The sequence below is a fragment of the Orycteropus afer genome, unplaced genomic scaffold, assembly GCF_000298275.1.
Source record: "Orycteropus afer afer isolate SDZICR_OR568_19922 unplaced genomic scaffold, OryAfe1.0 scaffold00003, whole genome shotgun sequence".
Classification (NCBI taxonomy): domain Eukaryota; kingdom Metazoa; phylum Chordata; class Mammalia; order Tubulidentata; family Orycteropodidae; genus Orycteropus; species Orycteropus afer.
In genome coordinates this window covers 32,103,678-32,126,432 of record NW_006921590.1, presented here as the reverse complement: position 1 = coordinate 32,126,432, position 22,755 = coordinate 32,103,678, and the positions used below count along the sequence as shown (strand labels likewise).

The 22,755-nt window shown below is 42.7% G+C and overlaps 1 protein-coding gene across 1 annotated transcript in view; it reads right to left on the bottom strand.

Annotated features, from left to right (window-relative positions):
* Positions 1–22,755, bottom strand: part of EPHB1 (EPH receptor B1) — a 475,286-nt gene that overhangs the window by 94,806 nt on the left and 357,725 nt on the right. Inside the window, exon 10 of the mRNA XM_042780351.1 lies at positions 12,238–12,360. Coding sequence (XP_042636285.1) covers positions 12,238–12,360 — 123 coding nt within the window. The remainder of the gene's footprint in view (positions 1–12,237; positions 12,361–22,755) is intronic.

Sequence of the window (22,755 nt, the reverse complement as noted above, 5' to 3'; positions counted from 1 at the left end):
TGATGAATGCAAATTGCATATATCTTAAGTATATTGATTGAAAAATATTGCTTAGGATTTCTTCTTTGCTGCTATAATAATGAGTTCTATTTTCTTCTAATAAAAAGACACAATGAAGTGGAAAAATTTGCTAATATTTCTTTGTGGAGAAGAGAGTACAGAGAAATTTACTGATCACGCTTCTATGTGCCAGTCACTGTGCTAGGCATGCTACATTCCTTATCTCATTTAATACTCATGACACCCCTGTGAGATGGGTATTATTATCCCCATGTTAGTAAAAAGGAAAATTCTCTGAGGCACACAGGAAATATGCCCCAACCCACACAGCTATGAATCAGAGCCAAGGTTCTTATCCATGCCCATCTTTTTTTTCCTATCATACTGCCTCTGGATAGGTGTGCCTCAGTATCATAGGGCATAAAGTGCATTCAGAGGAAGTCACAATCCGGGACCATTGTGTGCTAACTGTACAGGTTTGAACAGCTCATAGGCTGTTGCTGTCACAGCAACTCATCATCCAGGTAAGAGCAAAAGAAGTGGGGCTGTTTCATAGACAGATGTCATATTTATCGGAGGTATCCCCTTGAAAGTGGGGTTGGCATCAGATTATTTAGGAACCAGAATATTTTTCAAACTCTATACATGGTTGATAACTGAAAGAATGGTGGTTTGAACCCATTCAGCAGTTCTGTGAGAGAAAACCCTAGCAATCTGCTCCCATAAAGATTACAGCCTAGAAAACGTCACAGGGCAGTTCTGCTCTGTCACATGGAGTCACCATGAGTCAAAGCTGACACAACACTGCCTTATAACACCACCACCACATAAAGTGTGCAGATTTGCAGAACTGCTCCAGGAGAATCTGATGACCTACACAGCACACACACACATACCCCATTGAGAACTTCTGTTCTATGCCAGTGATTCTCAAACTTGGCTGCTCACCAGTATCATTTGCAGAGCTTTACAAAGTACAGAGACCTGGGTCCCACTCCAGAGAGTCTGACTAATTTGTCTGGGTGCAGTCTTGGTACTGGGATATTTAAAAGCTGGCTGCAAAACTGGAGACTTCTTGTTTGAAAATTATTTCGAATTTTAGATTGTGACAGCAAAACATTAAACTAAGCATGGGGTCCTTCTGAGCACAGGGCTCTATGCAACTGCACAGGTGCATGCCTATGAAGCTGGATCTGGCTGCCCAAGTGATTCTGATGTGCAGCCAAGCTTGAGAACCACAGGTGTAAACCACCCAAGCATATTTCAGACTGATTGGTGAAATGCCAAAAGCCTGCAGCACCCTGGAATTTGAAGCAGTGGTGGTTCATGCGGGAAAGTTCATCCTGCCATGTGGAGACCTGTGCTTGATTCCCAGCCAATGCAACTCATGTGCAACCACCACCCATCTGTCAGCCGAGGCCTGTGTGTTGCTATGATGTTAAACAGGTCCCAGTGGAGCTTTCAGACTAAGACAGACTAGGAAGAAAGGACTGGTGATCTACTTCCAAAAATCAGTCAGTGCAAACCTTATGAGTCAAGGACTAATCCCACTGTGCATGGAGTCACCATGAGTTGGGGGCTGCCTTGATAGCAGATAACAACCACTACCACCCTAAAATGTATCTCTAAACCATTGAATACTTTTTTCTAATTTTGTTTGTTTGTTTACTTTCATTGTGGTGAAAACATACATAAGACATTCACCAACTTAACAACTTCCACATTTACAGCTCAGGGACATTGATGACATTTTTCATGTTGTGACACTATTATTGCTATCCTTTTCCAAAACATCCCACCACCCTTAGCATAAAATCAATGCCCCGCAGACAAAAGCTTACCCTTTCTCCCTCCCTCCCACTCCTGGTAATCACTAATAATCTTTGGTAAATATCTATATCTATATCAATATGTTGTTGTTATTGTTATTTGCCATTGAGTCAGCCCCGACTCATAGCGACCCCTCCTAGGGTTTCCGAGGCAGTATCACTACGAGGTAGGAATGCCCAACCTTCCTTCCGAGGAGTGGCTGGTGGGTTTGAACCGTCAGCCTTCTGGTTAGCAGTCAAGTGCCTTAGGCAGTATGCTACCAGAGCTCCTATATCTATATCTATTTCCCCCACACCCAACACAACTTACCTACTTACCTAATAATTTAGCATGCCCTTCCCTCCCACCAACAAAGTAAGTTTCCTTCTATGTATAAACCTTTCCTTGACTTTTTATAATAGTGCACTAATAGATTATTTGTCCTTCTGTGATTGACTTATTTCTCTCAGCATAATGTCCTCCAAGTTCATCCACATTAAGTGGTGTTTTGCAGGTTCTACATTATTCTTTACAGTTGCATAGTATCCCATTGTGCGTATGCACCACAGTTTGTTTATCCATTCCTTGGTTGAGGGGCACTTAGGTTGTTTCCATCTCTTTGCTATTGCAAATAGTGCTGTGATGAACATGGGTGTGTATTTATCTATTTATGTCTTGCCTTTCACTTCTTTAGGATATATACCTAGTAACAGGATTTATGGATCAAATGGTATTTCTATTTCCAAATTTTCAAGGAATCGCCATACCAATTTCCACAGTATTATATCATTTTACATTCAGTCCCACCAGCAGGGTATGAGAGTCCCAACCTCACCACACCCTCAGCAGAATTTGTTATTTTTTGTCTTGTTGAATTTTGCTATTAAGGCTGGGATGAGATGGTATCTCATGGTTATTTTTACCATTGAGTACTTTTGAAAACAGTGCTCGAATCCAGGCTGGCCCTTGGGGCCTGACCCATAGTGTGGGCTTTATACATGTAAGTGGAAGGGAAAAAGAAAAGAAGGAAGAAACAAGGAAGGCATGTCTCTAAAAACTATCTACATATAATGGTGTGGATCAAATGATGTGTCTAATTAGCAAATGTTATTTCATTGTTTAATTTTTGTTTCTGATTGATCTTTAAGTGCACTGACTCTAATATTTTAACTTCAAATTCCATGCTCTATAGAGTTCTCATCATATAGTTTTAAAAACTTAGGAATTAAAAAAAAAAGGAAGGCAATGTTTGGGGGACTCTGAGCTTCTGTTAAAGATGACAAAAAAATTTGGGAGCAGTTAAGGGCAATAGCTGGACAACATGATGATATAATTTATGTCACGGAATTGTACATGTGAAGAATGTGAAATGACCAATTTTTTAAAAAAAATTTTATTGTGATTTGGGTGAAAGTTTACAGAGCAAATTCATTTTCCATAAAGCAACTCATATATACTTTGTCTCATGACATTGACCACAATTTCCCACAACGCAACAGCTCTCCTCCCACTTCCTCCCCATAGTAACCTCTTCCCTGTGTCCATCCCTCCATGCCCCTTGAGATGTCTCCCTGTGCATAAGCAGCCCTTTTACTCTCCCATGACTGATCTCTCCAAGGAGTGTACCTACCTAATGTAATGTTCACCTCATACACCTATCTTTTGTTTACCTGGAAGCCACAAATATGGGTTCAATTCCAGATCTGAATGGCAGCTATGGGCCATAGTTTCAGGGGTTCCAACAGGCTCTATCAGACCAGCAAACCTGGTGTCCCTACTCCCCTTTTTTTATGATTTTGAGTATTGTTCCACATTGTTCTGCCATTCTGTCCAGGATTTCCTACATATATCCCCTTCTGAGTGGTTGACAGTGGTAGCTGGGCACCGTCTAGTTCTTCTGGTCTAATAGTCATATAGGCTAAGGATTGCATAGTGTACCAGTCCCTTGGATTAATTGTTTCCATGCATCTTTGATTTTCTTCATTCTTCTTTGCTCTGGACCAGGAGAGACCATCATTGCACCTAGATGGCCACTTGCAAGCTTTTAAGATCCCAGTTGCTATTTGACAAAGTAGGATGTGGAACAATATTTTTGTGTAGTATGTTATGCTAATTGAGCTTGATGTCCCCTGCGACCATGGTCCTGAGCCCACAGGTCCAACTACTTGCTCCCTCTGAGTTACTGCCTATGGCCAACCACCCCTTGTCAGCTCTACTATATACCTGGAAAATCTCACTGAATATACAAATACACTTGTAGAAACATTGTCTGCCAACTCTATGCATTGTGCAGGCACAATCCCCCCTGCACAGACATATTTGATCATTCAGTCTGTTCAACATTTATCTACCCATAGATCAATGTTTGCCACCACTGACAACACAGTAGTGTATGTGAAAAAGGGTTCATCTTTGTTGGAAATGCTCAATGTTTTGTTGCATATATATCTGGCATCATTATATATATATATATATATATATATAACTTGCTCTCCTTGAGTAGAGCAAAGTGGGCTGTGTCTTCAGTTACTATGGTGGGGTGTCACTGCTCTTGGAAATCTGCTCTGCAGTTGCTAGAAAGCAGTGGCTTCTAGAGAAATGTTTCTGTAAAAATATCTCTTTTCCTACCTGGCAAAGAAATGAATTCATATTCTGCAAGCCCAGAGATTTTCAAAGCACCAACTGTACAGGAAGTTGCCTCATACCTAACCCTCCCACGGAGGCTGTGTTTGATGTTGCAATTACGTGGACACTGAGTGCAGTTGGGAGGAACACTCTGATGGTAGACTAAGGAGCTCCCATTCTAGACTGGCCCCACCACCTGTGAGCCAATCTACCTGGGCAGGACGCTTAACATCTCCAGCCCTCCACTTTCTCATCTCTATACAATGAAAAGAAATGATACAACTGTCTTGCCTTCCTAGCTGGATGTTGAGAGGAGTATGAGAGAAAATGCTTTGTAAACTATGCATTATTTGACACAAGGAAGGGAGTGATTAGAAAACAAGGAATTTAACACAGACCCTGGCAAACCTTTGGCCTGTGATGGGGAAGGGGAGAGACTCTTGGATGAGAAAAGGGAGGAAAAGTAGTTTTCTGCAACCTTGTGAGACTTGAAGGAGGCTGATCTAAGATGCACCTGAGTTTTTTGCTGGGAATGGTGGGGAAGTGTCCTTGCCAGGCATGGTAGATGCCCCCAGGTAAGCCTACAATGCTGGAGACTAAGGACCAACCCTTTAGCAGCCCCACAGCTGGGAGATGGGAGTCAAACAAGAAAATCAAGCCCTTGTATGCTTACAGCCTAAGACATTGCTGTCACCTGTGATCTCTGACCTCAGGTTCATAAACGATCCTCAAGAAACTATGTATTGTTGCTTTTCTGACATTTTTCCTGTAATTAGGACCAGAGCTTGCTTTGACTGGCCGTGATATGAACTCTCTATGTGCTCCAAATCGTGGCCATGAATTCTTCATTTTATAATGAAAATTCATAATATCTAAAAATACTTTCAACAAATCAAACAGTAGCATATAAATGGGTGTGCAGTGGTGGGTTCTTTCTTCACAGGTCCTTTGCTGTTGTCAGCTGTCACAGAGTCAATTCTGACTCATAGTGACCCCATATGTTACAGAGTAGAACTGCCTCATAGGTTTTTCTTGGCTGTAATATTAATGGAAGCAGATTACTAGGCATATAGAAAGCAGTAGCTAGGTTAGCAGCTAAGCACAAACTATTGTTACCACCCAGGGATCTTGCACAGATCCTTTACTGACAGTAATTGCAGCCAGCCTAATTTTGGTCTTACTGGACTTTGATCAACACACATCTTTGACCCTGGATCCTCATCTACAGTCAAATAATTCCTTGGTCTTAGTTTCAGGCCAGTGACTCTTAGTAGTGGTTTTCAAAGTGTGGACTCCTTTATTCCCCCAGTATCAGCATCACCTAGGAACTTATTAGAAATATAAATTCTTATGTCCCACATAGCTGGTGCCTTCTAGACGATTTTGACTCATAGCAACCCTGTAGGATAGAGTAGAACTACCCCATAAGGCTTCCAAGGCTACTGGAGCAGACTGCCACATCTTTTCCTGTAGAGTGGCTGGCAGGTTCACACCACTGACCTTTGTGTTAGCAGCCAAGTTCTTTAACCACTGTGCCACCAGGGCTTCTTATGCCCCACCTAAACCTACTACATCAGAGGCTCTGAAGCCTGGGCATTAACATGCCTCCAGATGATTTTGATGAGGGCTCAAGTTTGAGAGCCACTGCCCTCAAGCCTGTTCTAAAACCAAACCCAAACTACTGTCATTGAGTCGATTCTGACTTCCCCATTCTGGCTGCTAGTGACCTTGAGCCCAACTTATAGCAAGCCCTACAGGGTTTCCAAGCCTTTAAATCTTTGTGGATGCAGACTGCCTTATCTTTGTTCCACAGAGCAGCTGGTAGGTTTGAACCACTGACCTCTTGGTTAGCAACCCAATGCCTTAACTACAGTGCCACCAGAGCTCCATCTCAAGGCTGTTAGCTAAGGGTAATTTGGCCAGTTCCAGGATGATCCTCCCTGACAGCCGCTAAAATTACTCCATACAAGTTTCCGCTCCTTGCCAGCTTCTCTTCCTCTCTTCCTTGACAAAATGAGGAAGAGAGAAAATGTGGTTCAGCAGCATTAAATGCCTCAACTATTATATATAAAATCAGAAGGAAAGAATTTTCAATTTTTGAAAATGAAACATCCAACCTGTCAGCAGGTATTTTAAGCACTAGCTGCTGGCTATGAGCAGCTCCAATCTACACACAATTGTACTTTTTTTTTTTAGCAGTATTTTGAAGTCACAAACTGCCTTCAGGGATAGAAAGGAAAAACGGAGCTTCTAGTTGCTAATTCTAGCTTACCAGAATCAGAACCTTTACAGAATACATTTAAACTATGTTTTAGGGTATGATTTCAACAAGTTTTATCACCCTAGCCTGTGCAAGATAAATAGGTTATGGCTAAGCCAGCGATAGGAGGGCAGTGACATGCATTCCACCACATTTTGACCCTGCACTAAGGACAGACACTACTAATTGATCACTGCCCTCTTCATCCTTCTCAACAGAGTGCCCCAGGTATCCACTACCAGGCTACTGGAGCTGGCACATGACATGGCACCTGCTTGATAGCCACAGTGTCCATAATACCAAAACCCAGATGGTGAGAGCAAATTGGTTTTTGTGGTTGTTAGACAACAATTGCATACTTATATAATACAATGTTAGAATGAACTTATTTTCATAATATACGTAAGCACATACAATTAAAAATGTGAAATATTTTCACCCTATCTGTTGTCCTTCTTAAGGCAGGTAACTCATCACACTAGAAGAGAATCAGAGGGTGAGACCAGGGTATTCGAGGAAGAATATGCTCTCCCCAAAGGGATGTGTGATGGCCTTTGCTACACCACCATATGGAGATGCTGAACTATAAGGCAGCATTATAAATCCCAGCAAAGAGACTTGGGCATTCCAAACTGATAGAGTGAGTTTACTATCAAAAGCAATGCCTCTGAATATTTAACTGTTCTTTTCTAGAACAGTAGCCAATGTGACAGACAGTGTGGGTTAAATATCCAGACTCAGATCAGTCATTTCTGTGTTTAAATTCCTGCTCTGTCATTAACTCAACTGGCAGTGAGAACTTGGACATGTCATCCTCTGAACCTTGACTTCCTCATTGGTTTAAACACACACACACAACTCTAACTTCCAGGGTTGTTGTGAGAGTTAAATGAGACAATACTGTGAAGTATGTATGGCAGTGTCAGGCACCTGGTGAGCATTCAATACACACTAGCTCCTCAGAAGTAAGGGTGGGCAATCTACTTCCATAGTATACCACCTCGGAAACCCAAGGAGGGGTTGCTATGAGTTGGGTTCAACTTCACGGCAGTGAGTTGTTGAGTATTATAATTATAATTACTGATGATATTTATTTGATTTCCTCTTCTAGAAACCCTTCCTGCTATGACTCTTAGCCCATATAAGACTACCCTCATGCTGCCAACAACCCTCACTCCAAATGACCTGAGGAGAGTCAGACTGGCAGGTGATCTTTCACCAAATTATCCCCATGGAAACCTATCCATTTCAAGGACAAAAGTGCATAGTGGGCCTTTGCTGGCCTCCCTTGGGTGACCCTATTCCCATCTATAAACATCACAGATTCTCTCACCCCAATTCTCTTTACCCAGCCCTCTCACTGCAAACCTTCTTCTCCTTCACAAAGGGAGAATTAGTAGAATTAGTAGCACCCAGAGTCAGAGGAGGATGTGTTTATTAATTAAAGTACAAGTGACATGTCTTCTCCCAAATAACACCTTCTGGCAATATCTCTACTCCACTGGTCTTCATTTACATGCAACACCACCACTCCCCGTGCCTTTAAGGTGTTTAACATGGTGCCCCTTGTTATTGGGCAAAACCTCCATACAATCTCTCCCCACCAACTCCAGACACCAAGCCTAGGGAGGCATTCTACTTAACTACTGTTGGATCCATCTCTGGCTTGCGTAAGTTTACCTACCTAAGTCCTGCCTTCCTAATCACTCTTGACCCCAGCTTCAGCTGTTTCATACTCTCTCCATATCTTCAATTAATGTCCCAATAGTGCATATCCATGCCTCCAAGGTCTTTAGGAGCTCTGATAGTATAGTGCCTAAGGCACTTGACTGCTAACCAGAAGGCTGATGGTTCAAACCCATCAGCCACTCCTTGGAAGGAATATTGGGCAATCCACTTCTGTAGTGATACCGCCTTGGAAACCCAAGGAGGGGTCGCATGAGTCAGGTCTGACTCGATGGCACATAACAACAACAACACAAGGTCTTATCCACCATTACCATTACCCTCTTCCAATTCAATCCAAATACAGCATTTCCCAAATTAGTTTCTCCCAAATCTCCTTCCTATCACCCACCCTATTTGGAAGCCTATGGGAGTTCACCATTTTCTATAGGCTAGAATCCACACTGCAGCCCCTGGATCTCTAGACTCCAGACTGATTCTCCAGACTTAATGCTCAATAAGTACTCACAAGAAGCTCTTCCCCACTCTCTCTGCCTTGTTCTCAAGATGTGACACACAAAGTGTCAACCCATCCAAAGACTTTCTAACCTTTAAAGACCATGCAAGTCCCTCCTTTTCTGGGTCTTTCCCTGCCATAACACCTTTCCTTCTCCCATCTCTGGAGACACATGTACTCTGGGATCCTTGTCTTAGTTCTCAATTGTCTAGCCCCCGTCACTGAGGGGCATCACATATCTGTGCACTAGATAATAACCCCTGGATGGTAGGGATTATGACACATGAATGGCGTATTCTCTCAGCATCCACCACAGTAACGGGCACAGAATCAATATTCAAGGAACGGGGATCTTCATGAACTCTAATCTTAATCCCTCCTACAAGAAACATAGCCCGCCCCTCTGGCTCTAACTTCAGCAGTCACAGAGGGCTTCCTTTGCAACTTCTTTGATACAACCTTGCCCAGTCCTGAAGGCAGTGAAGGCAGTGATATGCTGGTGAGTGTTTACTCCGGGATACAAACAAAAAGTATCCCTGATTTGTAGCATTTGCTGATTCTCATGGTGTAAATATGCCTGTCATACCTGACTTCAAGCTACCAACATGATGTCACTGAACATGGAGTTGGAAAGAGATGCACACAATTGGATCACAGTTCATTAGTGTGAGCCGACTCCAGCACAGCACTGCTGGAAGGTCATGCTTATTTTCCTCCTCAAATCATTTGATTTTCTTCTCTATCACTGTCACAGTCTCTACTGAATTTCACAAAAATGTACTTTTTCTAATAGTTTTCATACTTTAAGGCTCAGATCAATGGCATGTCCTTTGTGGAATTGTCACTCATGCCCTACCACCCCCAGAAGAAAGAGCTGAACCCTCTTCAGTGTTGGCCCACAGAACATGAAGGAAAGACGGAAGAAAGGAAGGAAAGAAGGAAGGGAAGGAGGGATGATGAATAACTGCTGATTCTTCTTTTCATGTTTTCTTACCATTTTGCAACCCAGTTTTGGAGCCCTGCTTTAAACCTCCCAGGTGACGAAAAGAAAAATTGCCAATCACACTGTATAAATCTTACCTTACAAAATTCATTTAAAACAAATAAACAAAAAACTTGACCTCCACACTAGCTCTTTCAGCACAAAGTGAAGTAAGTATCAGTGAGAGCATGGTGTGGGGAAGCAAAGATGGTGACCAAGGAGAGAAGGTTCTGGGGAATGGATAAATTCTGAATCCAGCCAGGAGTGCCTTATGCTAAAATTGCATCAATACATATAGTGAATTAACATCCACAAGAATTAGCTCCATGTTCTGAATCATGAGAGATGGGTGTCTGGTAGAGGGTGGTTAGCAGTAACTGGGCAGAGGTCTTTATACCATGTTGGGCATCATATAAACTACTAAATGCATCAACCCTTCTCCAGTACCATGTGTGCCACAGAGAGGACTGACCTTTCTCTGAGCAGAATGCACAAACAATGCTATACAAACACAGAAGGTGAAGGATGGGGCAGAGACATCAATTGTCCCTTTATAGGCATCTAGTGGTTGGTAAGCTCACCCTAAATTGTAACTCCCCAGCAGGGTCATAAAATGAGAGGGCTCTTTACTCCTCCCCTGACAATGGAAAGGAGGGGGTTGATGTGTGCTCTCTGGAATGATATGTAGTCCAGAAACATTGCTCTAAGCACACAACATAAATAACAACATTAAAATCACTAGCACCATTACCACATGCCATAACAACAATTAATAATGAGGGGAAAACAGGGTTCAGGACTAAAAGCCCACCTCCCAAACACTCTTTTGAGTTTACTGGAGAAAGCTGAGCCCATAAGAGTAATCCAATTTATCTGGTACCCAGCCTTCCAAGGCATGATCCTTAAATATGTCAGCATCTAAGGAGGAAGAGAAAATTATCTGCACAGAAGTGAAAGTTGTGGTTCAGTAACATATTTAATGAAAGGCATTGGGAAATATGTATAGACTCATGTGGATCAGATTATGGTCAGTCAGCTGAAACCCCTAAGGACTTGGTAGGAGGGTAGCAGTGTGACCTGACAGCGAGGCTCCCAGCACCCACCACAGTGATACTGATGCATGAGCTAGTAGCACTTTAAGAGGGAGAACAGAGCATGAAAATAGTGGCCTAATGGGGCAAACTTTCAAATGTGACTTCCAATTTCACAGATGGCTTTTTGACCCCTCAGTGCATTAAGAAAAGCAGTGAATGGAAGGGTGGTAACATTACCCCTAAAGATAATATATGATCTAGCTGTCTGTAAGACTCTGACTAAGCATATTTTATTGAGTTAAAATATTATCCAGAGAGGCAACTCTATATGTCCCAAAATATTTACATAAATAAAATATTTCCAGACCTAGGAGCTAAAAAGAAGACTATAGCCTGTGAGGGGGTAAAGAGACTGAACAATGGCTAATGAGGATTGAAGAACAAAAGACAAAACATTGTCGAATAAAATACAAATAGGGAAGAGGACACAAAGCAAATACATCTTTTAAGAAGATTCAAAAGAGGCAGTGAGGAGGCAGTAAAGAGATTACTTATAAAGTAATGATAGTTTTGAATGTTGTATCTTATTTACATTAATAAGGCTGGGTCCATTACCAAAGTGACTCAATCACTGAACCATAAAGAAAGATGAAAATCCTAGATCAGTCTGTAGATATGAATTCCTGAGAGCATCTCAGGCAGTTAGTCCTATGCTGAGTTGGGTTTCTATTCCAATGCAGTAAAATGGATGAGGGAGCACATATTTCTTGGGAGTGAAATTTGTGTTCTCTTGTCATCTATAGCATAGATCTTTTGCAGCAAATATGGCTGTGGGTGGACTTTCGGCAGGAAACAGCAGTCTTCCTTCTATTCATCGCGGTCTGTATCCCAATGCATGCAAGTGGGAAAAGGGGAGCACAAAGTATGGAAAGAAATTGTGGCTAAAAGCCATTGGGATATCATTATCAGTGAGTGGGATCTTAGGTCCAGCTTCCAAAAACGTTTATTTCTTCCAAAGGCTGCTCAGCTGAGTACCTTATGTCTCTATTATCTGAATTTGGTGGTCCATTTCCAGAACTATTTCTGAATCTTTTAAAACTACCACTCACTTCTCTGACACACAAGACAAACTTGGCCACCATGATCAAGGTGCCCAAAAGATTCTGAATGATATTATCTCTCTGTCCTAGACACTCAGTGTGGATAGTTCATCTTCCAGGGAGAAAGATGGTAGATATTTGCTCTTGATGAAATGACTTATTAAGTTGAAAGAGAACACCAGAGTGGTGGGAAGAAGATCATTGGACACCAAGAGGACAGAAACAAGAGGAAGGGAAAGCCATACCTGCTCCGATGACCTCTTCAATTTTCACAAAAGATACATCAATCTCCTTGGCAAATTCCCGGACAGCTTCGTTGGGGTCCTCATAAGTGAAGGGGTCAATGTAGATCTTCATCCCTGGGGAGCCTTGTTAGAGGAGATAAGCAGGGTTAACATCCAAAAGAGCTCAGGGTCATCATTAAGTACTGGCTGATGTCCCGAACACTAAGGTGTTCCTGGAAGGATCTCTCCTATCCACCGGCTGCAACCTTCCTTTGCCACTCAGTGTGGCCTTGTCTTGCCGGGCCTCCCCATCTCCCTTTCCTCGGGGCCACTCTACCCTGGTTCTCTGTCCTCTACTTCTCCTCCATATTTTCTTCTCTTTTTGAGCTCTTGATAAAATGTGGAGCATTACTTATATGTGACAGATCAGGACCAGTTCCCACACCGGTGCTCAAAGAAGGCAAGGAAGCTGATTGATGCCAACCAAATGCATTAGCGGGAAAGTGGTGGTAAACGGCAGGGTAGATATCAATATTTATCAACTTGACAACTTTCCTGAGTGGAGGCCACTCTTAAGGTTATAACTGACAGCTGTGGCCCAGGGCTGCAAGGGGATAAGGATGGATTTTTTTTTTAAAAAAAAGAAGAAATAAAAAAGAAAGAAAGAAATTGCTATTAGAAAACTCTCAAGAGGGAAGTGGCAGAGAAGTATACCAGGAGAGAAAATGGGAAGAGAGTAGCTTGGAAAATACTAATAGAGAAAAGAGCAAAGTCTATATAGAAAAAAATGAGGTAGAATGAAAGAAAAATGATAATTGAACCCCCATGCCTTCAGACACACTGAAGTATGAAAAAGGAATAAAATGGTGAAAGAAAAATACATAAAGGAATATATACTTTGTTGCTGATGTATATAGTGGCAAGATAAATAGGTGTGCATGGGGACAAAATAGAGAATTGTCATTGCAGAAAAAGTACATTCAAAGAGTGGAGGAAAGGGGACAAAAAAGTAAATGGAACCCAAGAAACAAATGGATTCACTCACAAGGTAATTTTTCAACATGTGTGATGTGTCATTAGGCAAAGTATAGAAATTGTTCTCAAGGTGGTGACGTTGTTGGAAGGCGTGGAGGGAGAGCTTTGAGAGCCAAACAATGTAGTCTCAATAGCGCATCCTTGTGGGCAATAGGAGTTTTGGCTGCCAGCTGTGCCGCCTGGTCATGAAAGAGCCAGGTCAGCAGGGCAGGCAGTAAGAAAAAGCGAAACTGCTTCATGCCTGGAGGTTGGGTCCAAGGAGAGGGCTGGGCCTCAGGCTCTGTGAGCACTCCCAGTACTGCTCATCCCATCCTCCCCCCCACACACACACACAAACACTCTGTGGCTTATTCTCTGGCGACTCTCAGCCCTTCACACAAATTGTGACATTTGTCACTCAGAAAATTTCCACTGGCTCTCCAGCTTCCCCAAATTAGGGTTGCCTTGGTCACCAATTTAGTCAAAGATTGGAAGTGTTGGAGCACAAAAAGCAGAAGGAATATATAGCCAAGAGTTGAAAAGGGATTTTTTTTTTTTTTTTTTTAAAGCCAGAGGGAGCCAGGTGTCCTGCCCAGAATAACTGTCTTTCTTAAAGATGGAGTTTCCCCATTCATTGAGTAAAATCACTCCTCGCATGCTGGATGGCTTGTTTCAGGATGATCAACAGGACCCTAGAACGCTCCTGGAGTCCCTGGGTGGTGCAAATGGTTAACATGCTCAGCTTCTAACCAAAAAGTTGAAGGTTTGAGTCCACCCAGAAGCACCTCAGAAGAAAGGCCTGATGATCTATTCCTGAAAATCAGTGATTGAAAGCCCTGGAAAAGCACTGTTCTACTCTCCATGAGTTGATGCTCCATGAGTCAGAATCAACTCAGTGGCAATTGGTTAGAGTGTTTCTTGGAAACTTCGGGATGACATTGACTTTTGAATGTGCTGACTGAAATTTGGACAAACTAAATAGATCTTCACCTTTATGCTAGAATGTTCTAATCCCTGAGTATATGAAGAGTGAGTGTGTGTGTGTGTGTGTGTGTAAGAGGTACTTCTGCTTTAATAACAGTGGAGAAAGGGGAAAGCAGAGATGAGGGACTCATGGGAAGTCACCTCTTTTCATTTGTTACGGAGGACATGGCAGGACAATTGTGAGGATGGTGCAGGACCAGGTAGTGTTTTGTTCTGTTGTACCTAGGATTGCTAGGAGTCAGAACCGACTCAATGACATCTAACAATAACATGGAGAACAGGTGAAAAGCAAGACATTGAAAGTGTCTAAAAATCATAGCTCAGCATCTCCAGACAGCTGCTGTCTTAGTTTGGGCTCCCCTAGAAGCAAATCTGGGGACAAGGTTTTTGAAAGCAAGTAGTTCATCTGGGGGTGATCCCAAGAAGTACCTGTAGGTATGTGGAGAAGATAGTAACTAGAAGGCAGCCAGTCACCACTGTGGGTAATTGAAGCATCCTGAGGATGCTCTGGGAACACATGTAGATGACCATATGCCTTAGAGTTGACCCACCCCTGAGTTGGAACACACCAGTTCCCACAAGACATTGGTTGAAGGGGCTTGGCCTGCTGTACGAGTAGGTGGTGAGACTCCTACAGCCAGAGAATGCTCTCAGGTAGAGAAATCCAGATACTACAGGTGAAAGCTGACCAGCGTGCGCAGGAGTAGTGAGGGTGGGAGATGAGACAATGACAGATCCACTCAAAATGCAAAAGGGACAGCAGGTTCCATGCCAACAATCTGTGACCTTTCCCAAATTCTGTGCTTGGGGAGAGGCAGAAAAGAGAGGAGGTTAAAGGCCCAGGCATTAGCCCACAGGTGAGATCAAAGCCTAGAGCCTTATACTGATGTTGTTGTCGGGTGCTGTCGAATCAATTCTCACTCTTAGTGACCCCATGTGACAGAGTAGAACTATCCCATAGGGTTTTCTAGGTTGTAATCTTTATGGCAGCAGAATGCTAGGTGTTTACTGAGGACCCACTGGATAGGTTGCAACCGCCAACCTTTCGGTTAGCAGTTGAACACTTAACCATTGTGCCACCAGGATTTCTTACAGGGCCTCTTGTTGTTGTGCTGTTGTTAGGTGCTGCAGAGTTGGCGCTGACTCATAGTCACCCCATGTAAAACAGAACAAAACTGCCCCATACTGTGCCAGCCTCACAATCCTTGCCACACCTGAGCCTTTTACTACCCTGAAAAATGGGGCAAGTCTATGTACTTCCCTTATAATAGTTTTCTCCTGTCAATGGAGGAGCTGATAATATCTTCTTTCCAGCATGGCTGTGAGATTAAAGAGCATATTGTAAATAAAGTACCCTGCACAGTGCCTGATGTACAGTGAGGCTCACTGACTAATATACTCATTATTATCAGTGAAATGTTCCAGGAAGTATTTGGGGAAGCAGGGAAGGGAAGTGAGGTCAGGGGCAATGAGGGATGTAAGCTGCTTAGGGTTATATTAGTTACTGGAAAAATAACTACCTTGTTATTTTAGATCAAGGGCTTTAAAACGATGTATGCTAAGTTGTCCTACAGGAACTCTTCCATGGAAACTAATTAAACAATCTAGAATGTGCTGTAATGAATGGTTTCCAAGTTAAGACATATATAAGGATGAATGGGAAAGGTTTCTGAGTTAATGAGCTTTACAGATATTGGCCTCAATCAGTTCAGGGAAGGAGCTATTCCCAGAAGGAATAGCTTGATGCAGCCAGGATTCTTTTAGGCCAGTAATGTACAGCTAAGTGCACCCAAATGGGAGAAAACTCACACTTTGGTGATGGGACCAATTTACTCTCAGAGAAAGGTGAGCTACCTTGCTGACTCATGTGCACGTGTGTGTACATGTGCCTCCTATATGTGCATGCATGGAGTGATGTAACAACTGCTAAGCTGGGGACAGTGGCTGTCACTGAGACCTGTCATAAGAAGCCAAGGAACTTGCATGGGACCTAGGAGTGGTGATGCAATGTTAATTGAGAACGTCCTAACTGCTCCATCTGGAGTCTCTGTGTAGTGTTAACCAAAAGGTTGAAGGTTTTAGTCCACTCAGAGGCACCTCAGAAGAAAAGCCTGGTGATCTACTTCCAGAAAAAAAAAAAAAAAAAGTCACTGAAAATCCTGTGGAGCACAGCTCTACCATAACACATGAGGTTGCCACAAACTGGATTCACCTCCACAGCAACGGGGTTTGTTGTTGTTGTTATGTACGGGTACTGACTGGTAAATTGTTGCATCTATGCAAATAAAAAAAAAAGAAACTCATTGCCTTCGAGTTGTTTCTGACTCATAGCGAGCCTTTCTTGGGTTTCTGAGCTGGCATCTCTACACAAAAGTAGAAATCAATTATTAGTTTCCCTACAATTGAGGAAACCATTATTCAATTGGTGACAGGAAACTGAAAATGTGAAATAAAAGGACTAACAAGTCGCTCAAACTCAGTGCTCTTCCTTTGACAGGGGTCATGATCCTGGGATGGCTCCTTTGTGGGGGCAGGAAAGTGGCTGTTCAAAATTAGGGGAAGGAGTTGGCCTGAGCATGTACACGACGGCTCCCACTGTGTCTACCTCATCTCCGAATGACACATCTTCCCAGACCTCGCTCCCACATTACAGTTAGCCTTTCTCAAGTCCCAGAAGATGATGAGAAAAAAATGCCTCTAGCTAGGCAGAACAGGTCATTTGTCTTTTGGCTCATTTTGTGTTTCTGCATAAATCCTGCATCAGCCTGTTCCTGCTCCCACTTGCCAGTGAGCAGTTTTTAATTATCAGGAAAATGGTATTTAGTACAATGAGTCACCAGACAGTGAACAAGGAATTCAAGTCAGCTATGGAGACAGGCACAGCCAAACATTTGGAGACAGGACTCAGAAAATATTCTCAAATTATGAATGTTGGAGAAATATTATCAGTGGCAGTAATATCAGATGCACTATATCTCTATAATGCAAAACATTTTATAATTCTTCACATTATTATTACTGCTAGTGTTATATGTTTATAATATTTTATGGTTTTCAATTATTTTTAGCATAAATTACATACCCTTGGCACAAAAAATTCTACGTATAGATCTAAATTTTCGATGGCTGGTGCCTTGAGAGAGACAAAGATCTTGAATGTTACAATCATCTACTTTAGTAAATTCTATTAACAATCTAATTTGTAGACATGTTCTTTGGCCTCAAAGCTTTTTGTGCTATGCCTGGAATACTACACTAGATTGTCTAAAGGCTTAAAGGACAATAGTCCCAGCAGATTTGCCAAATCTTAAACATTACTAAAGTCTTTAAATATATCAGGTTTGGGAGAAATGACTTGGTTACTTTGTGGAGCCTTCTTCATAGCACAGAGCAGTCCTTGAAGCAGAAGAAACTTCTGGCCATTGTCAGAGGCTCTGCATCATTTTATCACGATGCTCTCAAAGGTGAAGAGGCTGGGATAAGCTCTGGGATGCTGGCAGATGTGTGGGATACATCTGAAAATTTAGCTAGAGATATACAAAAATGTTAGGGTGTCAGGGCAGAGCAGATGTGGGCTGGGAAAGAGCCAAGCCCCAACAGTAGATGATATTTGGGGCCAAAAAGCTGAAAGGAGGAGACTGGATGTTCCTATCCAGTTCTCTTGTGCATTCACAGAGTGTGAAATTATTGCCATGGACATCATTGTGGGTAAATGGAGACCAAGAATGTCTATATGGTTTCAGAGGTGCCAGAATGCGCCTGATGCTTTTTTTGGAGAGTGGGTGATTCCAACCATCCCATGGTGTGGTTTTGGAGAGTAGTACATTAGGTTGTTTTCAGTCATTTATATCTTTGTGTCCCCACAGGTTTTGACAGAGCCATGGGAAAATGGGAAAAGTTCCCCATTCTGATCCAAGGCAAACTTTGCTATCTTTATAACTCACCTAAACTCGGCCCAGATATCCAAGCCTACATAGGAAGCTGTTTATGGATAAACACATAAAATCCTGCTGCTGGAAGGGATTTCAGGCCAGTGTTTCCGACCCTCTGTCTCAGTGCACTGATCATCCCTTATTTTTCTAGGCACCCAAAAAGCACTGTGCTGGGACCTGGGAGAGCTACAGGAAAAGTCAAGCTCATGAGGTCCTTCAGGTAACGAACACATGAAGTAACTGGTGAACAATGCTGGATAGCCTAGAATCAAAACCTGGAAATAGGCTGCAAGGGCTGCCTAAACTAGACCCAGTAAGGACTATGGATACCAGTCCTCAGATTAGAAACCTAGAAGCTCTGGGACTTGAGTTGAGCTTGAAGTACCATTAGTCCTGCACTGAAGAGGGAGTATCTTGGAGTTCATGACACACAGCTAAGAGAGAAGTCTGGCCATATAAGAGTGAGGAAGAATGGCAGTACCTTGAAAGTGGAGGGAAGGGGATCTGAGGTAGAACAACACTGATGCACTAGTGTGAGGAAGACCTGATTACCAACCAAAGGGATTAGGAGTGTTGCTTTGGACACAGAGAACTGACAAATGTTCCATCAGCAGAGGAGGAATGTGTTGAAATAAGGGTATTGGAGAGTTGATTTTGCTGGCATCCTGTGTTGTTCTGCATGCATTGTTGTGGGGAAGGGGTTGGAGCCTGGGGAATCAGCTATGAGATTGATGCAGTAATTAAGGTGTAAGATAACAGAGATTTCAATCAAAGTACTACAATGAGAATAGTAGAAGGGGCAAGAGAAATTTCAAAGGAAAAATTGGTAGCTCTTGAGCATTTAGAGGTGGTAATTAGTGGGGGGCAGAAAGAATCCAAATCAGTGCCAAGACTTCTAGAAGAATGGTATTGGTATTAACCAGGACTTTAGACTAGAAACCCTATTGTCAGGGGAGTTGGCATATGTGGTTTTAGACTGAATTGACAAATGACATACACAAGTGCTTAGAATGGCACAAATGGTTAAGAAATTGGCTGCTAACCTAAAGGTTGAAGGTTGCAGTCTACCCAGAGGCACCTCGGAAGAAAGGTCTAGTGATCTACTTCTGAAAAATCAGCCACTGAAAACCCTCTGGAGCACAGTTCTATGCTGACACACACGGGGTCAACATGAATTGGAGTCAACTCATAGGCAACATGTTTGGTTTTTTGGGTTTTGGAGGTATATAGGTGGTAACTGAAACTGTTTATGTGAAGGACTGAAGATGGGGCAGCTTCTTCAAGGAAATGTACCACTAAAGGCTGATGAGCAGTAGAAACAGTTTGTTCTACCTACTTCTGAGGGTCAAAACCAGGATAATGAGTGATTGGTTGTCAAAAAAGATAACAAGAGGTTGTTGAGAACAGAGGTCATGTGGATTCCCAGACAGGGCTTCAGGAAGAATTCAAGAGGGGACCCCCCAGGTGGGCAACAGGTTTGAATGGAAAAGCAGTAGATCTGGGGAGAAACTTCTTGTCATCTTTTGTTTGGGGAATTTCACCAAATTTTGAAGATTTGCTCCTAAAACCACCGAATATCTATATCTTAAAAAAGGAAAGTGGACACAGGATGCTTTGTGTTAAGGAGAATATTTCAGGTAAATTTATTTAATATCTCCCTGCTTCTTGGGTACCAATTATGAGGGCTGGCAGTCCTTCTAGGCAAAGTGCAGTGATTACTGGGCCATTGAAGTCCTGCTGAGAACTCAAGGGCAGCAGCCAAGGAGCTCAGGACTAGAAGAGTTAACACAGTTTTTAGAGGCTTTGGCTTAGAGCCAGCAGCAGACACAACGGGTGAATCTAGCTCATTAAATTTATTTGACATTTATTAAGCACCCACTGTAAACTCAGCCACCTTTTGCACCAAGAGACCTTTACCTTTGTCCCCATAGGTCTTTATTAGTCACTAATGCTCCTGTCATCTCTAAAAGAGGCAGCCAGCAAGGCCCTCCAGGGAGCAAAATGACCTTCACCTCAACACTCAAGGTGATTTCTCATGAACTGAATCTGTGTCCTCTTCAGTTCTGCAACCCAAACCCACCCACCACCCAGAATCAAGAAAGCTGGAGGTGGAAGCTTGGAGCAAGATGCAGTCTTGGTCCTGGTATAATCTAGTACAATATTCCATCTAAAGTAGGGTCCTCTCTACAACTTTATTTACCAGTAGCTATCTAGGCTCTGGGAGCTCTGGTAGCATAGTGCCTAAGGTACTTGACTGCTAACCAGAAGGCTGGCGGTTCAAACCCACCAGCCACTCCTCGGAAGGAAGGTTGGGCAATCCTACTTCCATAGTGATACTGCCTCGGAAACCCAAGGTGGGGTCGCTATGAGTCGGGGCCAACTCGACGGCAAATAACAACAACAATCGAGGCTTCACTTGAATGTTTCCAGAGACAGAGCACTTTCCACACCATAAGGCAGCCTGTGTGTGGCAGGGGAAGGGGGCGTCATTCTTATACTAAATCAAAGTCAGCCTACTTTGAACTTCACCCTATGGTTCCATTTAACCTCATGAAGCACAACATCTTCTTTCCTTTGACATAACTGCACTTCACACACCCAAGGACAATCACCTCATGCCCCCAACTGGTTTCTCTTCTGCAGCCCCAAACATTGGTTGTTCAAGTCACTTTAGTAATAGACCTGGACTTGATAGTCCTCTGCAGCTTGGTTGCTCTCCTTGGGCAAGCGCTTTGTGAACAACGTTCTCCTTGAAATGGGCTACCAAGAAAGACAACATAACTCAAGATGTGTTCCTAGCAGCACAGCGACAGCATGTCTGTGTATCACCTCCTCTGATTTGAACGTTAATTAGGACCACACAGTCAGACAGATCTGAGTTTCAAACCTGGTTTTGCAAACCCCATGACTCTGGACAGTTTACTTGCTCTCTCTAAGGCTCTGTTTCTTCACATGCAAAATTACCTCATGAGAATGTTCCAAAAACTCACTGCCATCAAGTTGGATCTGACTCACAGCAACCCCTCCTTGGGTTTCCAAGGAGGTATCACCATGGAAGTAGATTGCCCAACTTTCCTTCTGAGGAGTGGCTGGTAGGATTGAACTGCCAGTGTTCTGGTTAGCAGTCAAATGCCTTAGGCACTAAGCCACCAGAGGGATTTAATTAGCTAACATACGTAAAGTACTTAGCAAAATAATTGATCAAAATTGGTGGTCATTACTATTCTATTCTTCATCAGTAAACAGTGCTTGGCTTTTTTATAAGCTATATATCACTCAAATGAAGCATGCAATCAACTAAATACCTATATTTTCTTCACATGAACTAGTAGCAAGTCAGATGTCCTCTTTTATTTTTGCTTTAACCTAAACATTGGATTCTAGATTTATCCTCCATAACATTTCATCTTACAGGTTTCAAATTAGCATTCAAAGCTGCTGGAGGGCTCTGCATCTTGATTTTGTCTTCTACGGTGTTAGTTATGCTTTTCAACTGTTATCTACAAACGCAATAAGCATCCCTATGTTTGCACCTGACTCACGAATTTAAAAAACAATCAAACACACATGAGATTGACGAGGACAAGGCCTAGAATGAAGCTAGTCATTTCCTTCCTGGCTGACAGGGTCACTAATCTACTTTCTTTTGGTAGGAAGACAAGCTCTGCATCCCCTTTACAATGCTTTCCCTTAGGAGACCACTCTGTATTTTTGCCGAAATAAGAATTCACCTCATCTGTGATCCCTCTTTAATTTTCTAAATGTGTAACCTTAGTAAATGAGGTGAGCTACCCATAATTTGTTCTTAATGAACCTGTTTTGGTTCCCAACGATCACTGAATTCAGTTTAAAATGCCCAGATATTGTCTGCTTCATAGTCTCTTCATGCATTTGGCAGGGTCACTCCCATTTCCTGTTCTGTATTTTCTACACTCTACACTCTGCCTTCTTATGTGAAATTAGTCTACAGTCTTTGGGCACTTACCCTGTTTGTGTTTTTCTCAAAGCTTAACAACAGTAGCTCTGAGATTATATCTGTACTTGCCTGTGATGGAGAGGCTTCTGTTATCGCTGCTTTCTGAAAAGTCCTTGATCCTTAACAAATCCCAGTCTGTCTCTCTCCCTACCCCAACACACTCCTCCCAACTCCCAAGAGTCAGAAATGAGCAAGTCATCAACCACTGTAAAGTGTGTATTACCTAAGCCCCTTAGAAACACTATCCAGTCATGTTCCCCAAATGTAGCTGCCCACCAGAATCATCTGGAACCTTATGAAGATAGCCCTCAAGCCCAGCCTAGCTAGTTCACTTGGCTAATCCTCTCTCAGCAATTTCTGATCAGCCAGTATCCTCTGAGAACTGACCCCAATAGTCGTGAGGATGCCCTCATCCTGGACACCCTAGCCCACCTCCCACCATGGTAGGTAGCCCAACCTACCACCCTTGAACATGAACCATAAGCCCTTCATGCTCTTAATCCAAGCATCCATCACCTTTTCTGTTTCCAACCTCCCTTCACTCTTTTCTCTTTCCACCCACATCCAAACTCCCTTTTCACTGGCTCTGGGCTCAGAAGCTGAAAATAAACCAGTGCCCTAGAGGTCTCCAAT